The 26,812-nt window shown below is 42.1% G+C and overlaps 1 protein-coding gene across 6 annotated transcripts in view; it reads right to left on the minus strand.

The window, feature by feature from the left end:
- The window catches only part of MCTP1 (multiple C2 and transmembrane domain containing 1), a 1,325,457-nt gene that overhangs the window by 734,997 nt on the left and 563,648 nt on the right, over positions 1-26,812 (minus strand). For all 6 annotated transcript variants that reach the window (XM_077289252.1, XM_077289242.1, XM_077289260.1 and 3 more), the window contains one exon: positions 446-632. In XM_077289252.1, the coding sequence (XP_077145367.1) occupies positions 446-632 (187 nt within the window). The remainder of the gene's footprint in view (positions 1-445; positions 633-26,812) is intronic.

Genomic DNA, 26,812 nt, shown 5'->3' on the forward strand with positions numbered 1-26,812 from the left:
ATCTGATATACACAGCACTAAGCATAAATATAATATAAATATGTACCGTAATATATATGCACTGTACATGTACATATTTATTAGTTTATTCTGACATTTACTAAATAGTTAACCCTCTCTAAAATGCCACCTACCTTTTTGAGTAGACCAGCCCTAGATCCTGTCCAGGGTTTCTGTGACATTTGACAATTTTTTGTGCCACGATATACATTGTATTACACATATTGGCCATCTTCTTTGACATGCCACTCCCTTGAGGATCACTTTCAATGCAATTTTAATTGTAATAATCTATCATACATGATTTAAACTGTTATACCTTTTACCAGTTAAAACATTCATTATGAGTATATATTTCTACATAGCTATATATTATATTGTTTCCAATCAGGGTTTGCAAGCCAGTAAAACACGATTTGATAGACAGCTAATTGGTATTACGTACATATCTCCGCAGAATTTCCTTACGCTCTTTTTGATCCTCCAAGCAGCTGACAGAAAGGTCGGAGACACTGATGGCAGCCGAGGCTGTCAGAGTCACTAGAAGAACCAGACAACCTTCCCCTTCTTCCAGATTCAGCTTCAGTTTGTGAGTTTGTTCTTTGCTTAAGGCCGACAGGTCAATCTGGCACCTGGAAACAAATGTGTGGAATAAGCAAGTGGCTCTCTGCACCAAGTGAAATAAACAGGGCCTAACATAATGTGGAGAAATCCGAGAAGAGGAAAGATCACACTCTGAGATGGGGAATAAGATGCATATTTCCAGGCTCTCTACCCTTAGTCTTTAAAGTATAATTCACATACAATACCAGGAAGGCTCATCGCAGTACAGCTCAGCCAACCATGTACACGGACAGAAATTGAAAAGCCCTTTCATTTCAGAATGTAAGGAAAATACCGCACAGCTCTTCCCCACTTCTGAACTATACAAAGATGATGGATCTTTTCTTACAGTATTGAAAAAATTCAATAGGGCCATTCTGTATGTTGGGTGCACAATGAACGTTATATAATAAACCGCGGTAAATCCGGTAGATAAATAATGCAACGACTCTGATCGCCACACTTGTGTGACATGTTATCATTGTGGACAAGCACCGCTATTATCATTGCACAGATGTAGCATTTCCAAGCATGACGCACACCACAATGGAGCAACATGTATTGATGCAGAAAACTATAATATGACTCCTAACTTCACATGTTCAACGGATTGAGCTGAGTCAAATTACAAATTTCTGCATAAAGATATTTTTCTGCATTAGGGGAAAAATGTGACTTGTAATAACTTTAATTTGTTTTGTTCTTGTTGCTCATATATAAAAAAAAACAATAAAATAGAAATGATATAAAATCAGTCTCTACAGTAATAAACATTCATTTGTGATATGTGGACTATTTTATATGCTAGGCATCATTTAGACGTCTGTTTTTGACTTAACCGTTCTATCCATATTCATCATGGATGTAACTGATATTAAATGCACCCATGTTCTCACAACTTAGTTTTGTAGACTAATTGTTCCAAAATAAAAAAAAGGAAACTTCCATTTTTGATCCAAGTCACAGATCACATATCCATTGAAATCAATGGGTTAGCTTAAAAAAAATAAGACAGCATACCCAATGCCATCCGATGTGCTGAGTGCTGTCTGGTTTTTTATCGTATAATGGGTAGGAGAGGAAGCTTTGGGGTTTTTTTTTTGTTTTTTTTTTAAGTTTTATAATATCAGAAAAATGGATACCACACTAATGGTAAAAATAGACACACCGACTAATCACTGAAAAAAATCTGATCCAGGACACTGGTGGAAGTCAGTCCCATTGTTTCTTCATGGATGAGATACAAGCAGATTAGTCAATGAAGCCTTAGGCTACTTTCACACTAGCGTTAACTGCATTCCATCACAATGCGTCGTTTTGCTGAAAAAACGCATCCTGCAAAAGTGTTGCAGGATGCGTTTTTTCACCATTGATTAACATTAAGCGACGCATTGTGACGGATTGCCACACGTCGCACCCGTCGTGCGACGGATGCGTCGTGCAGTGGCGGACCGTCGGGAGAAAAAAACGCTACATGTAACGTTTTTTGTTCACGACGGTCCGCTTTTTCCAACCGCGCATGCGCGGCCGGAACTCCGCCCCCACCTCCCCGCACTTCCCCGCACCTCACAATGGGGCAGCGGATGCGCTGGAAAAATGCATCCGCTGCCCCCGTTGTGCGGCGGAGACAACGCTAGCGTCGGGAACGTCGGCCCGACGCTAGTGTGAAAGTAGCCTTAGTTTGTGATTTTTTTTTCATCATATACTGTATACTGTACATTTATTCACAATGAACCAGGTCCAAGATGGCAATATATAGTAATTTAGTATTTTTGTAACTCTCCCTTTTGGAAATCATAAGTGGCAAAAGCTCTTCATAAGCATATGAAGGGGTTGGACATTTTATAGAAAAAATCTAAAAAGACAATATACTGTAATGTTCAAAGCGATTTTATATCATACCCCCAGAGTGCAAATAAATGCTTTGCCTGCCCACATATATGTATATGATCCAGATACTAACACATATATATACTGTGTGAGCATTGGATACAGGCAGTCTCCATGTCCAAACAATGCAAAATGGAAGGGGCCATGTGATTTAAGTCTGCTTTCTTGGCTGTCCCAGACTGTGCTCACTGCTGCGCAGGTACTCCACGGGTTCAGCACATGACAGAAAACAGGCAGGAGAGTCTCCGGGATCTGCGCATGTGCTGGATGCAACTACTATTCTGCACCTGCACAGAAGTGGAGAGAGCAGAGCAGCGGGTTATGTGCCTAAGGCCGCCGTCACACATGCGAGTTTTACGGACGTAAGAGCGCAGAAACTACGTGCGTAAAACTCGCATAACATACGGCACAATGATTCTCAATGGGTCTAGTCCTATCAGCCGTATATTACGGATCCGTAATATATGGCTTTCTGCGGCCGTACAAAATCGCAGCATGCTGCGTTTGTCAGCGTATTGCGCAAAAAAATCGCCAATGAAAGTCTATAGGGGCGAGAAAAATACTGATTCCACACGGACCAGCAGTGTGACTTGCGAGAAATATGCAGCGGTGTTAGTGAAAAGTCGGTAATTCAATTGCCGGCTTTTCATTTCTCCTGCCTAAACCCGACAGGATATGAGACATGGTTTACATACAGTAAACCATCTCATATCCCCTTTTTTTTTGCATATTCCACACTACTAATGTTAGTAGTGTGTATGTGCAAAATTTCAGCGCTGTAGCTGCTAAAATAAAGGGTTAAATGGCGGAAAAAATTGGCGTGGGCTCCCGCGCAATTTTCTCCGCCAGAGTGGTAAAGCCAGTGACTGACGGCAGATATTAATAGCCAGGAGAGGGTCCATGGTTATTGGCCCCCCCCCGTGGCTAAAAACATCTGCCCCCAGCCACCCCAGAAAAGGCACATCTGGAAGATACGCCTGTTCTGGCACTTGGCCACTCTCTTCCCACTCCCGTGTAGCGGTGGGATATGGGGTAATGAAGGGTTAATGCCACCTTGCTATTGTAAGATGACATTAAGCCAGGTTAATAATGGAGAGGCGTCAATTATGTCACCTATCCATTATTAATCCAATTGTTTGAAAGGGTTAAAAAACACACACACACATGATTTAAAAGTATTTTAATGAAATAAACACAGCGGTTGTTTTAATATTTTATTGCTCTCTCAATCCATTTGCAGACCCTCGCTTGGCAAAACAATAAACCCACAATATACATACCTTCTGCTGACCCGTCACGTCCCACGAGGTAATCCATCTGAAGGGGTTAAAATAATTTACAAGCAGGAGCCCTGCAAATGCAGCTGTGCTCGTGCTTGTAATTCCCCGGCGAATGAAGGAAATGTAGGTCATTGACCTACATTTCCTTCAGTCGCGGTGATGCGCCCCTGCTGGATGTTCTCATGAACTGCAGCCTGGGAACTTTTTCCCACACTCCAGGTCATATGAGGACATCCACCAGGGGGCGCATCACCGCGACTGAAGGAAATGTAGGTCAATGACCTACATTTCCTTCATTCGCCGGGGAATTACAAGCACGAGCACAGCTGCATTTGCAGGGCTCCTGCTTGTAAATTATTTTAACCCCTTCAGATGGATTACCTCGTGGGACGTGACGGGTCAGCAGAAGGTATGTATATTGTGGGTTTATTGTTTTGCCAAGCGAGGGTCTGCAAATGGATTGAGAGAGCAATAAAATATTAAAACAACCGCTGTGTTTATTTCATTAAAATACTTTTAAATCATGTGTGTGTGTGTGTGTGTGTTTATTAACCCTTTCAAACAATTGGATTAATAATGGATAGGTGACATAATTGACGCCTCTCCATTATTAACCTGGCTTAATGTCACCTTACAATAGCAAGGTGGCATTAACCCTTCATTACCCCATATCCCACTGCTACACGGGAATGGGAAGAGAGTGGCCAAGTGCCAGAATAGGCGCATCTTCCAGATGTGCCTTTTTCTGGGGTGGCTGGGGGCAGATGTTTTTAGCCACGGGGGGCCAATAACCATGGACCCTCTCCTGGCTATTAATATCTGCCGTCAGTCACTGGCTTTACCACTCTGGCGGAGAAAATTGCGCGGGAGCACACGCCATTTTTTCCCGCCATTTAACCCTTTATTTTAGCAGCTACAGCGCCCAAATTTTGCATACACACACTACTAACATTAGTAGTGTGGAATATGCAAAAAAAATGGGGATATGAGATGGTTTACTGTATGTAAACCATGTCTCATATCCTGTCGGGTTTGGGAAGGAGAAATGAAAAGCCGGCAATTGAATTACCGGCTTTTCACAGATATCGCGCTGTAGTAAATATAAATACAGACTATATATATATGTGTCTCAATGATATATATATATATATATATATATATATATATATATATATATACTGTATATATGTTTTCCCGAACATTTGAGCACATAAATCCATTAGATGTCGGATTTGCAAGCCTGCGAGAAAATATCGCAGTACGGATGCCATACGGATTACATATGGAGGATGCCATGCGCAAAATACGCTGACACACCCTGCCTACGGATCACTATTTTGGGAACATTTCTCCGTATTACGGCCGTAAAATACGGACCATATTGTCTTACGCCGAGTGTGACGCCGGCCTAAGTCGTGTGCACGCGGCCATGCTATATTGTATAGACACAGACACACCATACCCTTTATTTGCAAAGTAGAGCATGATATAAAGATAGTTAATTCTTGGACATAAATCATATAATAAAACTGATACCCTCTGGTAAGAGTTGAGCAAAAAGATTCACAGGAAACTGGTGCAGTGGTCAAGCTGGTATTCCATGGCTGCTGGACCAGAGTCCTGCGAGTCCGCTCCTACCTGCCAGAGAACCCGACATGTCTTCTGATTAGTAGGCCCAGCTTGACATCATGCGTGCTTCACATCACATCCGAGATGTCGCACTAATCCTACTAATTAGAACAGGTTCCTAGGATGCCATCAGGCAGGACAAAGAGGTTTGTAGGCTTCTGAAACTGATCCAGTGCCCAAGTTAGTATTCCGTGGCTCCCAGACCAGGGACTGTATGGGCTGAAATGAAAAGTGTGCAACGTGCATACTGTCATGATTCCCCTGTATTCTCTGAGCAGGTGGGTGATCCTGTGATCAGAAGTATGTGATGAGTATAATGTCACGATTCCCCTGTATTCTCCATGCAGGTGGGTGGTCCTGTGACCAAAAGTATGTGATGAGTATAATGTCACGATTCCCCTGTATTCTCCATGCAGGTGGGTGGTCCTGTGACTGTATGTATGTGATGACTATAATGTCACAATTCCCCTGTATTCTCAATGCAGGTGGTGGTCCTGTGACCATATGTATGTGATAATTATAATGTCACGATTCCCCTGTATTCTCCATGCAGGTGGGTGGTCCTGTGACCATATGTATGTGATAAGTATAATGTCACGATTCCCCTGTATTCTCCATGCAGGTGGTGGTCCTGTGACCACATGTATGTGATGAGTATAATGTCACGATTCCCCTGTATTCTCCATGCAGGTGGGTGGTCCTGTGAGTATATGTATGTGATGAGTATAATGTCACGATTCCCCTGTATTCTCCATGCAGGTGGTGGTCCTGTGACCATATATATGTGATAAGTATAATGTCACGATTCCCCTGTATTCTCCATACAGGTGGTGGTCCTGTGACCATATGTATGTGATAAGTATAATGTCACAATTCCCCTGTATTCTCCATGCAGGTGGGTGGTCCTGTGACTATATGTATGTGATGAGTATAATGTCACGATTCCCCTGTATTCTCCATGCAGGGTGGTCCTGTGACCATATGTATGTGACGTGCAAACTGTCACGATTCCTCTGTATTCTCTGTGCAGGTGGGTGGTCCTGTGACCATATGTATGTGATAAGTATAATGTCACGATTCCCCTGTATTCTCCATACAGGTGGTGGTCCTGTGACCATATGTATGTGATAAGTATAATGTCATGATTCCCCTGTATTCTCCATGCAGGGTGGTCCTGTGACCATATGTATGTGACGTGTATACTGTCATGATTCATCTGTATTCTCTGTGCAGGTGGGTGGTCCTGTGACTATAATATGTATGTGATGAGTATAATGTCATGATTACTGTGTTCTCCGTGCAGGTGGGTGGTCCTGTGACCATATGTATTTGATGTGTATACTGTCATGGTTCTCCTGTATTCTCCATGCAGGTGTGTGATCCTGTGAATATGTATGTGAAGAGTATAATGTCATGATTCCCCTGTATTCTCCATGCAGGTGGGTGGTCCTGTGACCATATGTGTGTGATGTGTATACTGTCACGATTCCCCTGCATTCTTCATGCAGGTGGGTGGTCCTGTGACCATATGTGTGTGATGTGTATACTGTCACGATTCTTCTGTATTCTCCATGCAGGTGGGTGGTCCTTTGACCATATGTGTGTGATGTGTATACTGTCACGATTCTTCTGTATTCTCCATGCAGGTAGGTGGTCCTGTGACCATATGTGTGTGATGTGTATACTGTCACGATTCCTCTGTATTCTCCATGCAGGTGGGTGGTCCTGTGACCATATGTGTGTGATGTGTATACTGTCACGATTCTTCTGTATTTTCCGTGCAGGTGAGTGTTCCTGTGACCATATGTGTGTGATGTGTATACTGTCACGATTCTTCTGTATTCTCCATGCAGGTGGGTGGTCCTGTGACCATATGTGTGTGATGTGTATACTGTCACGATTCTTCTGTATTTTCCATGCAGGTGAGTGTTCCTGTGACCATATGTGTGTGATGTGTATACTGTCACGATTCTTCTGTATTTTCCGTGCAGGTGAGTGTTCCTGTGACCATATGTGTGTGATGTGTATACTGTCACGATTCTTCTGTATTCTCCATGCAGGTGGGTGGTCCTGTGACCATATGTGTGTGATGTGTATACTGTCATGATTCTTCTGTATTCTCCATGCAGGTGGGTGGTCCTGTGACCATATGTGTGTGATATGTATACTTGCAGTCACGTGACCACTAGTCTCAGCTCCCTCCTCTCAACTCTTTTATTGAGAGACACCAGATGAGTTTAGACGGCACATGGCAGCAAATATACAAGTACACAAATCCCATACATAGAGTCTCATGACCATCCATGCAGTCATGCAACATTTTCAGCCTGGCCAACCCCTTTATGTTAATGAGAGCATTGGACAACTGAAAAAATATCAACGCAAAATAAGACTCAACCTTGGGATGTGAACATGGTCTAAGTAAGAAAATGCCTACCCTTTTCAGACAATTTACTACAAGACCATACCAATTGCAGAGGTAAAACTCATTTAACTGTAGAGAAGTGAGGCGAGCAATGCACAGCTTCTTCCCTAGCTGAAATGATTTACCTTTTAATGTGAATTCTCGTACCGTCGCTCTCTTAGACCCTTAATGTATAGCCAACCTTGTTTTTCATATAAATGCCAATTGAATTTGGAACGAAAAATAATGAAGTGACCTCAAGGCCATGGGACTGGAGTAAGTATGGAAGAAAGGAATAAATAGGACTTTAATGACTGACTATGACCAATTACTGAATAAAATAGGCTGCATATTATTTGTATTGTTTTTATTTGTTGCCTTATAATACAGTATCTTTTGTTTGAGTTATATTTGGAAATTTATAATATAAAAAGACATAGTTTATAACAATTCATGGAAACAAATATTCATTTGAACACCTAGGTTGTGATTTTTTTGTAACATAATTAATCCATATTATATGATATTATCTTACTATATGTGCTAATCATTGCTGAATATTAAATAGATTGTTTTAGGCCTCTGTCTGTATGAAGCCTGTGTTTTGGCACATTATATAGAGGTTCAATACAGCACCATAGTATAGGGTTATAGTCTTCATATGCATAGACTTCTATGAGTGTTGCACTACGGCATCCTACAACTAGAAAGCTAGAGAACTATAATTTCGCACAATGCTTAAATGGACATTCTCAAGTTGGCTCTTGAGCAGCTCACAGCAATGCAGTGTCCTTAGTTTCCTTACTACCTTACTCCCGACAGTGAGAGTAGACAGCTGAAATTAACAGACCTGGTGATTTTGCAATTTTCTCTACAGAAGATGAGGTGGAGGGGAAGGGATGTGACCTACTAACTGATGTATAGAAATCAATGGGCCGGAGATAGGTGACTAGGATGTTAAGAGTTAACCCCTCTCTTGAAATGTAACTATTGCACACATTGCAGGAGAATGACAGCAGATAGAAAAAGCAAGTTGACTGCAAACTTGCTTATTTTTATACTGTATAAGTAATTAAAGCTATTTAAGAACTTGGAAGTCCACACCCTCAATGGAGTGCATATATGTTAATTGTTCTAAAAGACAACAATTAACCTAAAGCACAGAATTTTGCTAATGTATGACCCAAAAGAAAGCACTTTCTGGATCATATGACGTTAGAAATTTATATGATCTATAAAGTGTTTGTCAGTGGGTACAAACAAAGTGACTTCGTCCAAAAATGTATGGATTGTATTGCTTTATTTGATGAAATTACTGTAATGTCAGTCCTTGTTACAACAATACATTTCTTACATGACCTGGTGTAAATATAAGCCGAAACTAGAAAAGCTAGAAGATATACATTAATCTACTGTAGAAAACATAGGAACAGTGGAGTACATTATCATTAGGCTATCATAATGCACAAAAAGTTCAATGTGTATATACGTATAGTTTAATATGTCAACATTCTTACAAAATGCCTTCCTTATGCCAAACTCTAAGTAATTTAATATTTAAAAGGAAATCGCTCACCAGGTTCTTGTCACCAAATCTAAACACCATAATGTAGAGACAGCAACCCTGATTCCTGCGATGTTTCTCTTACTAGGCTGCTTGCTATTGTTTGATGAAATCCCAGTTTAGTGCTCCATATTCATGAGCTCAGTTTAACCCTGTCCCCTCACTGATTGACAGCTTTCTGCCTATGCACAGTGCACACTGACAGCTGCCAACCAGTGATGTGGCTGGGTTATTCAGAGAACTGCTAGATCTGCAGCAGTTAAAACAGAAGTTTTATCAAAATGACAGCAAGTGATACATCGCTGGAATCAGGGTCTCTGCCCCTACATTATACTGCTCTCAGATAGGGTTGCAAAACCTGGTGACAGATACCATTTTATAGAGTGGTATCTGTTTTATAGAAGTATACTTGCCTCACAAACTCCATGACATGCACTAAAAAGGCTCCATTATTGCGTGATACTGTATTATTCTGAAGGTAAAAATACAAAGGCTAAGTGGGTCAAATAGTCCTTGTCGTCTATGATTTGATATGAAGGAATTTCTTCTATTGAATCCAGGAGAGGGCATAGAGTGTGATTACAGGTATGTCAACCTCCATCCAGCTCTATCTATATGATATATTGTTTTGCTTATTTAGGAGTAAAGACTGAAGAAAGGCAGAGTAGTGGGAAGATTAAGGCAGAAGGTCATGGGATGTGAAGACACTGATGATCAGACTGAAGCTAGGAGGAAAAGGAATAAAGGAATAAATAACAATGGTTATATTGTAGGAAATGGACTACAGGGTTAATCTCACCTTTCAGTTCTCAGACATGACTGTTTGTATATGGAAAAGCCCAGTGTTCACTCAAAGGAGCTGCAATATGAGTGCCTTAGTAAAGGCTGTAGCATTGTGTACATCTCATATATTGAATTTGAAATACACATATGAAAGGATAGATGTCATTTAAAGGAAACCTGTAATGATGAAATGTTATCTGATCTGCAGTCAGGGTGTTATAGAGCAGAGGAGCTGATCAAACTGACATTTATTTTTGTGACAAAAGTTTCATTAAAACTTGCATTTTATTCATTGAAATACTGGTGTTTGTCTGCATATGAGTCCAGTGGGTGGTCCTATCAGTGACTGACAGTCTTCTCTGCATGAAGGGATAGCAGTCAATCGCTGATGGGACCACCCACTGGACTTGTATGCAAACACCAGGGATTTTAATGAATACAATGCAAGTTTTACTAAATCTTTTCCAATAAACTTATACATTATTCTCCTCAGCTTCCCCCTCTGTATACCATGCTGTTCACAGATTGAACTGCAAGCAAAATGTGACAGGTTCTCGTGAACTTGTAAATCAGGGATGTCAAACTCAAATACACAGATGGCCAAAATCAAAAACTTGTACCAACCTTGATATTATAAGAACTTTTTCCTTTTCATCAAATATAACGATGAACAATTTTATATGGAAACAAACTTACATGGGTTGCTCCATAAACAAAGTACATTTTAATTAATAAATCTTAAGAGTCAGATCACATGACTACAGCACTGGATATTTCCTCAAGGGTAGAGGCGTCTAAAGAAATCATGGGGCCCCATAGTTGAAGTTCTAATTGGGCCCCCTCTCCCCCCCAAAAAACCCTTAACACTCGGTAAGGTCACAGAGGAGCACACCTGACAAATTTGCCGCCCTTACAAAGTAATTTTCCTTGAAGCCCCCCGACTGCCTTTCATTGCCCCATAAAGTATGATGCCAACAAAAGCACCCCAACAGTATATTCCTCCACAGTACCCTACACACAATAGGATAATAGAATAACCCAACTGTACTCCCCTTAATACCCCCAGAAAATTATGGTGACCCCCAAACACACAGCATAATTAACCCCACATCATAGTCCTCCATACAGAACAATAGGCCCCACATAGTCCTCCATACAGTATAATGGGCCAGACATAGTCCTCCATACAGAATAATGGTCCCACATCCATAGTCCTCCATACAGAATAATGGTCCCACATGGTCCACCATACAGTCTAATAAGCCTCACATGGTCCTCCATACAGTCTAATGGGTCCCACATGATCCCCCATTCAGTCTAATGGGCCCCACATGGTCCTCCATACAGAATAATGATCTCACATTGCCTTCCATACAGTATAATGGACACCACATTGCTTTTCATACATGTAATGGCCACACATAGTCCTCCATACAGAATAATGTCCAAACTTTTATATGCAACTGTACAGGTGTAACGTGGCACAGGGTGGTAGCCATGGGCGAGGTGCTCGTCTCTTATGCTCCAGCACATTACAATGGGGCCCTGGCTGGGTGTGTTGGACTTGTGTTGCAGGCCACATATAATTGGTGACATTAGCTTGCCAGGACCAGGTGTTGGAGGGAGACCACCATTTAAAAATAAGCTTTTACTAAATGGGAACTTGGTAGGACATAGAGTACAGACCAAAAGTTTGGACACACCTTCTCATTTAAAGATTTTTCTGTATTTTGATGACTATGAAAATTGTACATTCACACTGAAGGCATCAAAACTATGAATTAACACATGTGGAATTATATACTTAACAAAAAAAGTGTGAAACAACTGAAATTTTGTCTAATATTCTAGGTTCTTCAAAGTAGCCACCTTTTGCTTTGATGACTGCTTGGCATTCTCTTGATGAGCTTCAAGAGGTCGTCACTGGGAATGGTCTTCCAACAATCTTGAAGGAGTTCCCAGAGATGCTTAGCACTTGTTGGCCCTTTTGCCTTGACTCTACGATCCAGCTAACCCCAAACCATCTCGATTGGGTTCAGGTCTGGTGACTGTGGAGGCCAGGTCATCTGGCGTAGCACCCCATCACTCTCCTTCTTGGTCAAATAGCCCTTACACAGCCTGGAGGTGTTTTTGAGGTTATTGTCCTGCTGAAAAATAAATGATGGTCCAACTAAACGCAAACCGGATGGAATAGCATGCCGCTGGAAGATGCTGTGGTAGCCATGCTGGTTCAGTATGCCTTCAATTTTGAATAAATCCCCAACAGTGTCACCAGCAAAGCACCCCCACACCATCACACCTCCTCCTCCATGCTTCACGGTGGGAACCAGGCATGTAGAGTTCATCCGTTCACGTTTTCTGCATCGCACAAAGACACGATGGTTGGAACCAAAGATCTCAAATTTGGACTCATCAGACCAAAGCACAGATTTCCACTGGTCTAATGTTCATTCCTTGTGTTCTTTAGCCCAAACAAGTCTCTTCTGCTTGTTGCCTGTCCTTAACAGTGGTTTCCTAGCAGCTATTTTACCATGAAGACCTGCAGCACAAAGTCTCCTCTTAATAGTTGTTGTAGAGATGTGTCTGCTGCTAGAACTCTGTGTAGCATTGACCTGGTCTCTAATCTGAGCTGCTGTTAACCTGCGATTTCTGAGGCTGGTGATTCGGATAAACTTATCCTCAGAAGCAGAGGTGACTCTTGGTCTTCCTTTTCTGGGGCGGTCCTCATGTAAGCCAGTTTCTTTGTAGCGCTTGATGGTTTTTGCCACTACACTTGGGGACACTTTCAAAGTTTTCCTAATTTTTCGGACTGACTGACCTTCATTTCTTAAAGTAATGATGGCCACTCGTTTTTCTTTACTTAGAATTTGTATTATGGCAAAAAAAAGCAGCTAACAGTCTATTCAGTAGGACTATCAGCTGTGCAACACAACTGATGGTCTCAACACCATTTATAAGGCAAGAAATACCACTTATTAAACCTGACAGGGGGCACACGTGTGAAGTGAAAACCATTTCCGGTGACTACCTCTTGAAGCTCATCAAGAGAATGCCAAGAGTGTGCAAAGCAGTCATCAAAGCAAAAGGTGGCTACTTTGAAGAACCTAGAATATAAGACATAATTTCAGTTGTTTCACACTTTTTTGTTAAGTATATAATTCCACATGTGTTAATTCATAGTTTTGATGCCTTCAGTGTGAATATATTCACATTCATAGTCATGAAAATACAGAAAAATCTTTAAATGAGAAGGTGTGTCCAAACTTTTGGTCTGTACTGTATATACAGAAGATAGCGAGTACAAAAGTTTATGGGCCTGTGCACACGATGCATATTTAGTGCAGATCTGCAGCATTTTTTTCTGCTGCAGAAACGCTGCAGATCTGCACTGTGATTTACAGTACAATGTAAATAAATGTGAAAATAAAAAGCTGTGCACATGGTGCAGAAAAATCTGCGCAGAAACGCTGCAGATTTCAAAGAAGTGCATGTCGCTTCTTTTGTGCAGTTCTGCAGCGTTTCTGCACCCCTCCATGATAAAAATCCATACTGGTAAAATCTGCACAGAAACTGCACAGAAACTGCACAAAAACTGCACAAAAACTGCATAAAAACTGCACCTGCGGATTCTGCCAGGAGATGCAGATTTAGTGCAGAAAATTCTGCACCACATTTCCTAAGTGTGCACATAAAAATGTTTTCTTCACAACACAGAGCATTTTCCACACAGTCTCAATTCCTTCCTCTTTACTCGCTTATTCTCTATCTTTACCATTCCTCTTCATTTCACCACAACACAGCTCAGTGCTATAGTCCAGTTTGTAAGGGTCCTAAGCTCAACCCACTGTTCCACCTCCTTTTCCCTTAATGGGAGCTACTTTGACAGTTTGGCCTCTTATTTCTCTGATGCTCTGGAACTCCCTCCCGGGGCACTCTCTTCCTCTTTTGTACTGTCCCACCTAGGTCTGATTCCTCTGAGTTGTAAGCTCTGGGTTATACTGCTAGGCGTGCTGACCCATAACCCATCTTGGATCGATCACTCTGTTCCTTCAGTCAATTCTCTTCTACTTCTCAGCACAGGATCTCGCTATCCTCTGTCTCTGTCTCCTCTCTCATTAGGGACACACAACATTCGGTGCTGCTCACATTACACCTTAGGTCCTTTCTCTATGGGCATTGGGCCCTTTCTAACATTCCAATCGTAAACTGTAATTTTCCCTTCAGTGTATTCCCTCCCACACTGGGCTAGTCCCAAACATTAATTCCTGTTATCCCTACTGTCAAACAACACATATTATCAGCATTGCTAATACATGTCACAATTCACATTACAATAACAATTGTTCTTCAAGGGGGAAACGTGGACAATTTGTCCATCTCTTTATGCAAGCAAGAGTCAGGTGTCAGCGCACGACCACAATCATATTGCATATCTGAGCACACTGACATTGTGAGGACACTGCTGGGCCCCAAGCACTCTAGTGTACAAGCACAGAAACAAGGATTGATTCTAGACTGCTCGCTTTTACTAAGCGATCACAGTCAATGAAGATGGGGACTGGCTGTAATTTGAAAAGGCACCCTCATTCACATATTAAACAAAAGTACATTTTTCTGCAAATATAACATAAAAATTAATATACCATGTATAATTTTTATGGGGCGAAATCTACTATATAAATGTCTAAGGGTCACTTCCGTCTGTCTGTCACGGATATTCATTGGTCACGGCCTCTGTCTGTCATGGAAATCCAAGTCGCTGATTGGTTGCGGCAAAACGGCCATGACCAATCAGCGACGGGCACAGACCGGCGGCAAAATGGCCGCTCCTTACTCCCTGCAGTCAGTGCCCACTCCATACTCTCCTCCAGTCAAAGCTCACAGAGGGTAACGGCAGCGTTGTGTGACTTTTTACTATTGATGCTGCCTATGCGGCATCAATAGTAAAAAGATCTAATGTTAAAAATAATTAAAAAAATTAAAAATAGTTATATACTCACCGTTCGTCGGCCCCCTCGGATCCAGAACCGGCCTTTCCCGCTCCTCGCGACGCCCGGGTGACCGCTCCATGCATTGCGGTCTCGCGAGATGATGACGTAGCAGTCTCGCAAAACTGCTACGTCATCATCTTGCGAGACCGCAATGCACTCTTGGGACCAGAGCGCGCGAGGAGCATCGGTAAATGCCTCGCTTGGATCCGGGGGCCAACGGAAGGTGAGTATATAACTATTTTTTTATTTTAATTCTTTTTTTTAACAGGGATATGATGCCCACATTGCTATATACTGTGTGGGCTGTGCAATATACTACGTGGGCTGTGCAATATACTGCGTGGGCTGTGCAATGTACTGCGTGGGCTGTGCAATATACTGCGTGGAATGTGCAATATACTACGTGGGCTGTGCTATATACTGCGTGGGCTGTGCAATATACTACGTGGGCTGTGCAATATACTACGTGGACTGTGCAATATACTGTGTGGGCTGTGCTATATACTACGTGGGCTGTGCAATATACTACGTGGCCTGTGTTATACACTACGTGGCCTGTGTTATACACTACGTGGCCTGTGTTATACACTACATGGGCTGTGTTATACACTACGTGGCCTGTGTTATACACTACGTGGGCTGTCTTATACACTATGTGGGCTGTGTTATACACTACGTGGGCTGTGTTATATACTGCATGCGTGGGCTGTTATATACTACGTGAGCTGTGTTATATGCTACGTGGGCTGTTATAAACTACGTGGCTGTGTTATATGCTATGTGGGCTGTTATACACTCTGTGGGCTGTACTATATACTGCGTGGCTGTGCAATATACTCCGTGGGCTGTGCTATATACTCCGTGGGCTGTGCTATATACTCCATGGGCTGTGCTATATACTACGTGGCTGTGCTATATACTACGTGGCTGTGCAATATACTTCGTGGCTGTGCAATATACTACGTGACTGTGCTATTTACTACGTGGGCTGTTATATACTACATGGCCAGCCGCGAACAATCAGCGACAGGCGCAGTCCGGCCACGAATTAGCGCGGGATTTGAACCACGCTTCGCTAATTGGTCGCAGCCGGCCGAATCCTGTGTATTCAACGTATTATTCTAAAATCTTCATAAATAAACTACATACATATTCTAGAATACCCGATGCGTTAGAATCGGGCTACCATCTAGTTCCTTATATAAATGTTTAAGCAGATTAATTTTCAATTTGGACCATTGTATTTTCAGCAGATAATGTAGGGATAAATGAAAAATGAAATGCAGGTCAATATTTGCTTTTATTCTCATGTGTACTGTGTATATACTCTGAATTTTTCATATATATATTTTTATAATTGTGTACTTAACATTTGCCTTTTTATGGTTAATATAAAAAGTTGTGCATGCCATAAACAAGTCAAAACTCCAATTAGGCTATGTTCGCACATTCAGTATTTGGTCAGTATTTTCCATCAGTGTTTGTAAGGGTGTTTTCACATTGTGTTCTGTGTCCCCATCGGGGCACACGTCCTAAATCCCATGCAAAACAGGGTCTGAACGAATATGTCGACGGGGCCAACAGACTGTACAGTAATTGTGACGGCAGAGAAAAGTTCACTCTGCCGTGCACTATTTTCAGCAGTGTACGCCTACAGTGGACGGAAACTCAGATGCAGTCTACTAGTGTCCACCTCCGTAGGTGTACACTCCCGAAAATTATGCACGTGAGAGCGCACATTCGTTCTACCGTCACCATTAGGCTATGTGCACACGTAGGGAGGGTCCTCTGCGGGTTCTCCCACAGCGGATTTGATAAATATGCAGGGCAAAACCGCTGCGGTTATCCCTACAGATTTATCGCGGTTTGTCTTGCGGTTTCCACTGCGGGTTTACTCCTACTATTGATGCTGCATATGCAGCAATATGCAGCATCAATAGTAATGTTAAAAATAATTAAAAAAATGGTTATACTCACCCTCTGACGTCCCGATCTCCTCGACGCTGCACGCGGCAGTCCGGTTCCAAAGATGCTGTGCGAGAAGGACCTTCGTGACGTCACGGTAATGTGACCGCGACGTCATCGCAGGTCCTGCTCGCACAGCAACCCTGAGACCGGACGGCCGCGTGCAGCGCTGAGAGGTGAGTATACCATTATTTTTTGTTTTAATTCTTTTTTTTTTACACAAATATGGTTCCCAGGGCCTGGAGGAGAGTCTCCTCTCCTCCACCCCGGGTACCATCCGCACATGATCTGCTTACTTCCCGCATCGTGGGCATAGCCCCATGCGGGAAGTAAGTGGATCAATGCATTCCTATGTGTGCAGAATCGCCGCAATTCTGCACAAAAGAAGTGACATGCTGCGGAATGTAAACCGCTGCGTTTCTGCGCGGTTTTACCCGCAGCATGTGCACAGCGGATTGCGGTTTCCATAGGGTTTCCATGTAACTGTAAACACAATGGAAACTGCTGCGGACCCGCAGCTGCAGAAACGCTGCGGTTCCGCGGTAAAAACCGCAACGTGTCCACATAGCCTTACAGTCTAAGGCCGGCCTCACACTAGCGAGTTTTACGGACGTATGAGCGCATAAACTACGTCCGTAAAATACGCATAACACACGGCCCAATGATTCCCTATGTCCCAGCTCCTATCAGCCGTATTTTACTGATCCGTATTATACGGTCTTGTACGGCCGTACAAAATCGCAGCATGCTGCGTTTGTCACCGTATTGCGCAAAAAAATCGCCAATGAAAGTCTATGGGGGCGAGAAAAATACGGATTACACACGGACCAGCAGTGTGACCTGCGAGAAATACGCACCGGTGTTAGAGAGAAAAGCCGGTAATTAAATTGCCGGCTTTTCATTTCTCCTTCCCAAACCCGACAGGATATGAGACATGGTTTACATACAGTAAACCATCTCATATCCCCTTTTTTTTTTGCATATTCCACACTACTAATGTTAGTAGTGTGTATGTGCAAAATTTTGGCGCTGTAGCTGCTAAAATAAAGGGTTAAATGGCGGAAAAAATTGGCGTGGGCTCCGGCGCAATTTTCTCCGCCAGAGTGGTAAAGCCAGTGACTGAGGGCACATATTAATAGCCTAGAGAGGGTCCATGGTTATTGGCCCCCCTGGCTACAAACATCTGCCCCCAGCCACCCCAGAAAAGGCACATCTGGAAGATGCGCCTATTCTGGCACTTGGCCACTCTCTTCCCACTCCCGTGTAGCGGTGGGATATGGGGCAATGAAGGGTTAATGTCACCTTGCTATTGTAAGGTGACATTAAGCCAGATTAATAATGGAGAGGCGTCAATTATGACACCTATCCATTATTAATCCAATAGTACGAAATGGTTAAGAAAACACACACATTATTACAAAGTCCTTTAATGAAATAAAGACACATGTTGTTGTAATATTTTATTATTCTCTTAATCCAGCTGGAGACCCTCGTTCTGTGAAAAAGTAAAAATAACAAATCAACAATATCTCATACCTTCCGATGATCAGTCACGTCCCACGAAGGAAATCCATCTGAAGGGGTTAAATCATTTTACAGCCAGGAGCTGTGCTAAAGCACTCGCTCCTGCCTGTAAAACCCTGGGTACTGAATGGAAAACAGGGTGATCTGTAGTTACCTTGAGTTGCGGTGATGTGCCCTCTGCTGGATGTCCTCATGAACTGGAGCCTTGGAAAAGTTCCCACGCTCGAGTTCATATGAGGAAATCCAGCAGAGGGTGCATCACCGCGACTCAAGGTAACTACAGATCACCCTGCTTTCCATTCAGTACCCGGGGTTTTACAGGCAGGAGCGAGTGCTTTAGCACAGCTCCTGGCTGTAAAATGATTTAACCCCTTCAGATGGATTTACATCGTGGGACATAACGACGGAGGGTATGGAATATTGTTGTTTGTTTTTTTAACTTTGTTTCAGGACGATGGTCTTCAGGTGGATTAAGAGTCTAATAAAATATTACAACAACATGTGTCTTTATTTCATTAAAATACTTGTAAATAATGTGTGTTTTATTAACCATTTCGTACTATTGGATTAATAATGGATAGGTGTCATAATTGACGCCTCTCCATTATTATTCTGGCTTAATGTCACCTTACAATTGCAAGGTGACATTAACCCTTCATTACCCCATATCCCACCGCTACACAGGAGTGGGAAGAGAGTGGCCAAGTGCCAGAATAGGCGCATCTTCCAGATGTGCCTTTTCTGGGGTGGCTGGGGGCAGATGTTTTTAGCCAGGGGGGGGGCAATAACCCTGGACCCTCTCTAGGCTATTAATATCTGCCCTCAGTCACTGGCTTTACCACTCTGGCGGAGAAAATTGCGCGGGAGCCCACGCCAATTTTTTCCGCGATTTAACCCTTTATTTTACAAGTTACAGTGCCCAAATTTTGCACATACACACTACTAACATTAGTAGTGTGGAATATGCAAAGAAAAAAAAAGGGATATGAGATGGTTTACTGTATGTAAACCATGTCTCATATCCTGTCGGGTTTGGGAAGGAGAAATGAAAAGCCGGCAATTGAATTACCGGCTTTTCACATATATCGCGCTGAATTAAATATAAATACAGAATATATATATATATGTGTCTCAATGACATATATACACTCACTGGCCACTTTATTAGGTACACCTGTCCAACGTCTTGTTAACACTTAATTTCTAATCAGCCAATCACATGGCGGCAACTCAGTGCATTTAGGCATGTAGACATGGTCAAGACAATCTCCTGCAGTTCAAACCGAGCATCAGTATGGGGAAGAAAGGTGATTTGAGTGCCTTTGAACGTGGCATGGTTGTTGGTGCCAGAAGGGCTGGTCTGAGTATTTCAGAAACTGCTGATCTACTGGGATTTTCACGCACAACCATCTCTAGGGTTTACAGAGAATGGTCCGAAAAAGAAAAAAAATCCAGTGAGCGGCAGTTCTGTGGGCGGAAATGCCTTGTTGATGCCAGAGGTCAGAGGAGAATGGGCAGACTGGTTCGAGCTGATAGAAAGGCAACAGTGACTCAAATCGCCACCCGTTACAACCAAGGTAGGCCTAAGAGCATCTCTGAACGCACAGTGCGTCGAACTTTGAGGCAGATGGGCTACAGCAGCAGAAGACCACACCGGGTACCACTCCTTTCAGCTAAGAACAGGAAACTGAGGCTTCAATTTGTACAAGCTCATCGAAATTGGACAGTAGAAGATTGGAAAAACGTTGCTTGGTCTGATGAGTCTCGATTTCTGCTGCGACATTCGGATGGTAGGGTCAGAATTTGGCGTAAACAACATGAAAGCATGGATCCATCCTGCCTTGTATGGAGCATCTTTGGGATGTGCAGCCGACAAATCTGCGGCAACTGTGTGATGCCATCATGTCAATATGGACCAAAATCTCTGAGGAATGCTTCCAGCACCTTGTTGAATCTATGCCACGAAGAATTGAGGCAGTTCTGAAGGCAAAAGGGGGTCCAACCCGTTACTAGCATGGTGTACCTAATAAAGTGGCCGGTGAGTGTATATATATATATATATATATATATATATATATATATATATATATATATATATATATATATATATATAATGTATATATGTTTTAACGAACATTTGAGCACATAAATCCATTAGATGTCGGTTTTGCAAGCCTGCGAGAAAATATCGCAGTGCGGATGTCGTACGGATTACATACGGAGGATGCCATGCGCAAAATACGCTGACACACCCTGCCTACGGATGACATACGGATCACTATTTTGGGAGCATTTCTGCGTATTACGGCCGTAAAAAACGGACCGTATTTACATACGCTGAGTGTGAGGCCGGCCTTAGGCCCTGATAGCGCATGCGTTCGGACGCAATGTGAAAGCAAAGTAACACAAAACCAGGAGAGGGTAAAAAAAAACCAAAAGTGGTGCATGTGTTTCTATTATACTTTTATTATACTTTAACTCTGATTGTGTAAACAGATCACAGTATGCAAAACGCAGATAAGAGCAAGATGGAAGTAACCAACTTATCAGTTTATTTGCCTAACGCGGAATGGGAAGGATTGGTTTAACAGAAGATATAAAAATGAGTAAAAACGGCATGAAATATACAGAGTTGTTATCAGCACACTGTGATTCTGATAGTCTAGAGAACTTGCTATCTAGCTAATCTCCGATACTGATAGTGTCCACATACAGTATAAAGTACTATCACAATGTTGCCCTTCTTTCTTCCTTTGTTTTTTCCTGTTAAGCCGCAAGTCCTTCTGACAAAGTCAAGTAATATTCACTCAGCCTTTCTCACACTGACCTGACTGATCCCTGTACAGTCTGCTGCACTACCCCAGACTGCACTTGGAAGTAATGGCCCAGGTCACTCATGCCTCTGATTCATCGCCATGGATGTCCATCTCCGGGTTGGGGTCTTCAGTGCTTGACCTGTGATAGCTGTCTATCGGGTCTGGGTGAACGAGGGCTAGATCCTGGGTTTTGACTGGCGCAGACTGCTTCACGGATCTTTCCTGGCGTGAATCTGGACCTCAGGTTTTGGCTGGTATTGTCTGGTTCACGAACCTTGACTGGCGTTGTCTGGACCCTGTTACCGGGTACACCACAACCAACTGATTCAGGCCTCCTGTCTTGTTCCGAGATCTCAGCCTCTGTGTCCCCCTGGACACTCGTCCTGCTCGTTGGCTCCGAATCTCCTTCCGCCTTGATACTCTGGGCTCTTATATCAGGGAATTGCGTCATCCAGGCCAAATAACCCGGTGCTCCATCTAGACTTTCTCCCCCAAACTTTCCCTTCCTGTTAGTTCCACAGGGTTCTGATTGGGCAGTAGGTGGCAGTCTCCGGACACAAATGCTGCATAGCGCTGGGGAAGGTCATCCTTTGCGGCACATCCTCTTACGATTGTTCCACTCTTGGTTTTTGGATTACAAATACTGATGTAAAATACTGTGCGTGTGAATGTGGCCTTAGACGGGACAATCATATGGTCACTTAACATTATAGTGGACTTGAAGGCAGTGAATGCAATAAATAAGACTGATGACTGAGTTGATGATAATAATGGAGATTTGTATTTTAATTATTTTTTATTATTTAATGCAGGTATATGCATCAAGGCTGCATAAATCCAGAAAACTGTAACAAGTAATATCACACATTGTAGGGAAAATCCACTTGCCTTGAATGATATATGAAGAAAATCAATGTCATTTTCAAGATAAACATGCATATTTTCACACCAATAAATTGAGCCATAAAGTCACCCATACTGGATGGCAAACAGCAGCTAAATCAAAATTGCATGACACTGGATTTACTTATTCTACAGGTTCAGAGACACAACTTGCTCCCTGACAGAGCTCATTCAAAGCAATTTATTGCACTTGTCAGGAGGCAATTTGTTCACATTACCACTATGCATAAAGGTGTAACCATCCTCCGGATTTATCTGCTGATTAGACTGAGATGGCTCCAACATGATGTGGTCACAAACAACGCAGGTGACATGAAAGTGAAATAATTACATGGAGATTAGAATGGCTTCACCTCTGCCTGATATTTTAATCCTAATGACATTTACACTCATCTCTCAACTGTGCAGGGAACTTTAATGAATTCCGATGACACAATATTTCCTACGGTGAGATGAAACATGCATGTCTGCTTAACGCTTACTGACACAATTAGCCTTTTTACGATGCTGTGATTGTTTAGCAGACAACATTGTTATTGCTCATATGTTCAATTACTTGGTAGATATTGAATTACAAATTTAATTTGTATACATTTGGAATAGGTGACCCATATTCAACAGTAATGATGGATATGGGACATATTGTATTGTTTAGGCAATGGTGCGCCTTCTCTTTACACTCTCCAAACGTTAAAGTTCATCACAGGATAGGTGATTGCTGGGCTCCCACCAATAAATTGAAAGGGAGTTGCGAGTGTCAACTTTCAAAGAGGTGGCAGTGACATTGCTGTATATAGCACAAGCAATCAGGAGATTGCAGGTTCAAGTTCTCTAATGGGACTTAGAAATACTATGAAAAGTAAATAAAAATCTTTAAAAAAAAATATAAAAGTTCAAATCCCCCCACTTTTCCCCCATTAAAAATTTAGAAGGAAAACAAATACACATATTTGGTATCGCTGTGTTCATAAAAGTCCAATTATATATTACAATACAAACTAAATTAGTCCGATCGGTAAACGGTGTAACAAGAAAAAATATTACACCAGAATTGCAGTTTTCAGCCACTACAACGAAAAAAGAAAAAATGTAATGAGACAATCAAAAAATATAAATAAAAAACATTGGCTTGTGCGCTTCAAAGAACATGCCCTCACATAGCCCCATATGCCAAAAACTGAAAATGTTATGGCTGTCAGCGACACAAGCAAAAATGATAATTATTATTTTTTAACAAATTTCAGATTTTTTTTTCATTATTCAAATAAAACAAAAACTATGCATGTTTGGTATCAGCATAGTCGTACTGAGTTGCAGCATCATATTGCCATGTCAGTTTTACCATGAAATCAAAGTTGTAAATAAAAAATTGCAGAATTGCACCTGTTTTGCTATTTTGCCACACTTTGATTTTTATTCCTGCTTTCCAGTACGTCATATAATAGAATGAATGTTATCAATCAAAAGTGCAACTCGTCCCGCAAAAAACAAGCCCTAACACGGCTATATTGACGAAAAATAAAAAAAGATATGACTCTTGAAATACGGGGAGGAAAAAACAAAAGCACAAAAATGAAAAATTGCTTGGTTCTTAAGAGATTAGAAGTAGATATCACATGGATGGCACATGGATTCCATCTTCGTGCTGCAAGTGTTTTTAATGGACCACTAGAATTCTATTGATACTCTTCATCTTGCTGCTGGAAAGAAATGGATATGTTTCCATGATTTCTGCACTTACACACATAGACTATAACTATGAATGTGTTCTAAGGGCAGAGACAGACTGCCGTATTTCTCGTGCGAGAATCACATCGTAAACCTCATACTGGCTGTTGGCTCTCCTGACCTGAGCTTGACGGCTGCAAAGTAATCCATCATGTTGTCACGCTCAGGTCAGGAGAGGTGCCGGGCCAGTCCGTGCAGTGCAATGTGATTCTCGCACAAGAAATACGGCAGTGTGTCTCTGCCCTAAAAGTGGAAAACACGGATAGAACACATGCGTGTGAGGCCGGCGTCACACTCAGCGTATGAAAATATGGTCCGTTTTTTACGGCCGTAATACGCAGAAATGCTCCCAAAATAGTGGTCCGTATGTCATCCGTAGGCAGGGTGTGGCAGCGTATTTTGCGCATGGCATCCTCCGTACGTAATCCGCATGGCATCCGTACTGCTATATTTTCTCGCAGGCTTGCAAACCCGACATCTAATGGATTTATGTGCTCAAATGTTCGTTAAAACATATATACAGTATTGATATATATATATATATATATATATATATATATATATATATATATGTCATTGAGACACATATATATATATATATATATATATATATATATACTGTATTTATATTTAATTCAGCGTGAGATATGTGAAAAGCCGGTAATTCAATTGCTGGCTTTTCCTTTCTCCTTCCCAAACCCGACAGGATATGAGACATGGTTTACATACAGTAAACCATCTCATATCCCTTTTTTTTTTGCATATTCCACACTACTAATGTTAGTAGTGTGTATGTGCAAAATTTGGGCGCTGTAGCTTGTAAAATAAAGGGTTAAATTGCGGAAAAAATTGGTGTGGGCTCCCACGCAATTTTCTCCGCCAGAGTGGTAAAGCCAGTGACTGAGGGCAGATATTAATAGCCTAGAGAGGGTCCATGGTTATAGGCCCCCCCTGGCTAAAAACATCTGCCCCCAGCCACCCCAGAAAAGGCACATCTGGAAGATGCGCCTATTCTGGCACTTGGCCACTCTCTTCCCACTCCTGTGTAGCGGTGGGATATGGGGTAATGAAGGGTTAATGTCACCTTGCAATTGTAAGGTGACATTAAGCCAGATTAATAATGGAGAGGCGTCAATTATGACACCTATCCATTATTAATCCAATAGTACGAAATGGTTAATAAAACACACACACATTATTTACAAGTATTTTAATGAAATAAAGACACATGTTGTTGTAATATTTTATTAGACTCTTAATCCACCTGAAGACCATCGTCCTGAAACAAAGTTAAAAAAACAAACAACAATATTCCATACCTTCCGTCGTTATGTCCCATGATGTAAATCCATCTGAAGGGGTTAAATCATTTTACAGCCAGGAGCTGTGCTAAAGCACTCGCTCCTGCCTGTAAAACTCCGGGTACTGAATGGAAAGCAGGGTGATCTGTAGTTACCCTGAGTCGTGGTGATGCACCCTCTGCTGGATTTCCTCATATGAACTCGAGCGTGGGAACTTTTCCAAGGCTCCAGTTCATGAGGACATCCAGCAGAGGGCACATCACCGCAACTCAAGGTAACTACAGATCACCCTGTTTTCCATTCAGTACCCAGGGTTTTACAGGCAGGAGCGAGTACTCTCTTCCCACTCCCGTGTAGCGGTGGGATATGGGGCAATGAAGGGTTAATGTCACCTTGCTATTGTAAGGTGACATTAAGCCAGATTAATAATGGAGAGGCGTCAATTATGACACCTATCCATTATTAATCTAATAGTACGAAATGGTTAATAAAACACACACATTATTACAAAGTACTTTAATGAAATAAAGACACAGGGTGTTGTAATATTTTATTATACTGGTAATCCACCTGAAGACCCTCGTTCTGTAAAAAAGGTAAAATAAAAAATCAACAATATCCCATACCTTCCGTCATTCTGTCAGTCCCACGATGTAAATCCATCTGAAGGGGTTAAATCATTTTACAGCCAGGAGCTGTGCTAAAGCAGTCGCTCCTGTCTGTAAAATGTTGTGAATTAATGTAATGCAGGGGAATGTCCTGTAGTTACCTTGAGTCGTGGTGATGCGCCCTCTGCTGGATGTCCTCATATGAACTCGAGCCTGGGAAAAATTCCCACGTTGACAAATTCTATAAAACACCGCTGCGTATTTCTCGCAAGTCACACTGCTGGTCCGTGTGTAATCCGTATTTTTCTCGCCCCCATAGACTTTCATTGGCGATTTTTTTTGCGCAATACGGTGACAAACGCAGCATGCTGCGATTTTCTACGGCCGTACAAGACCGTATAATACGGATCAGTAAAATACAGCAGATAGGAGCTGGGACATAGAGAATCATTGTACCGTATGCAATCCGTATTTTCTGCACCTCTCATACGTCCGTAAAACTCGCTAGTGTGACGCTGGCCTGACATGGACATCGGAAAGAGGCTTTAACTCCTTCACCTCCAAGCCGATTTCCACCTTCTAGACCAGGCAAAATTGTACAATTCTGACCAGTGTCAATTTATGTGGTATGCAAATTGCCTCTTCAGAGAAAAAGAGGACTTAAACTCTATGTGGTAATAACTCTGGAACGCTTCAATGGATCCCACTGCTCCTGTTACTGTTTTTTCATGCCATATTGTACTTTATGATAGTGGCAAAATTTGCTTGATTGTGTTTATTTGTGAAAAAAATCAGAAATTTGATGAAATTTTTATACCCTTAA

Source organism: Ranitomeya variabilis, chromosome 1 (genome assembly GCF_051348905.1).
Source record: "Ranitomeya variabilis isolate aRanVar5 chromosome 1, aRanVar5.hap1, whole genome shotgun sequence".
Taxonomy (NCBI): Eukaryota; Metazoa; Chordata; class Amphibia; order Anura; family Dendrobatidae; genus Ranitomeya; species Ranitomeya variabilis.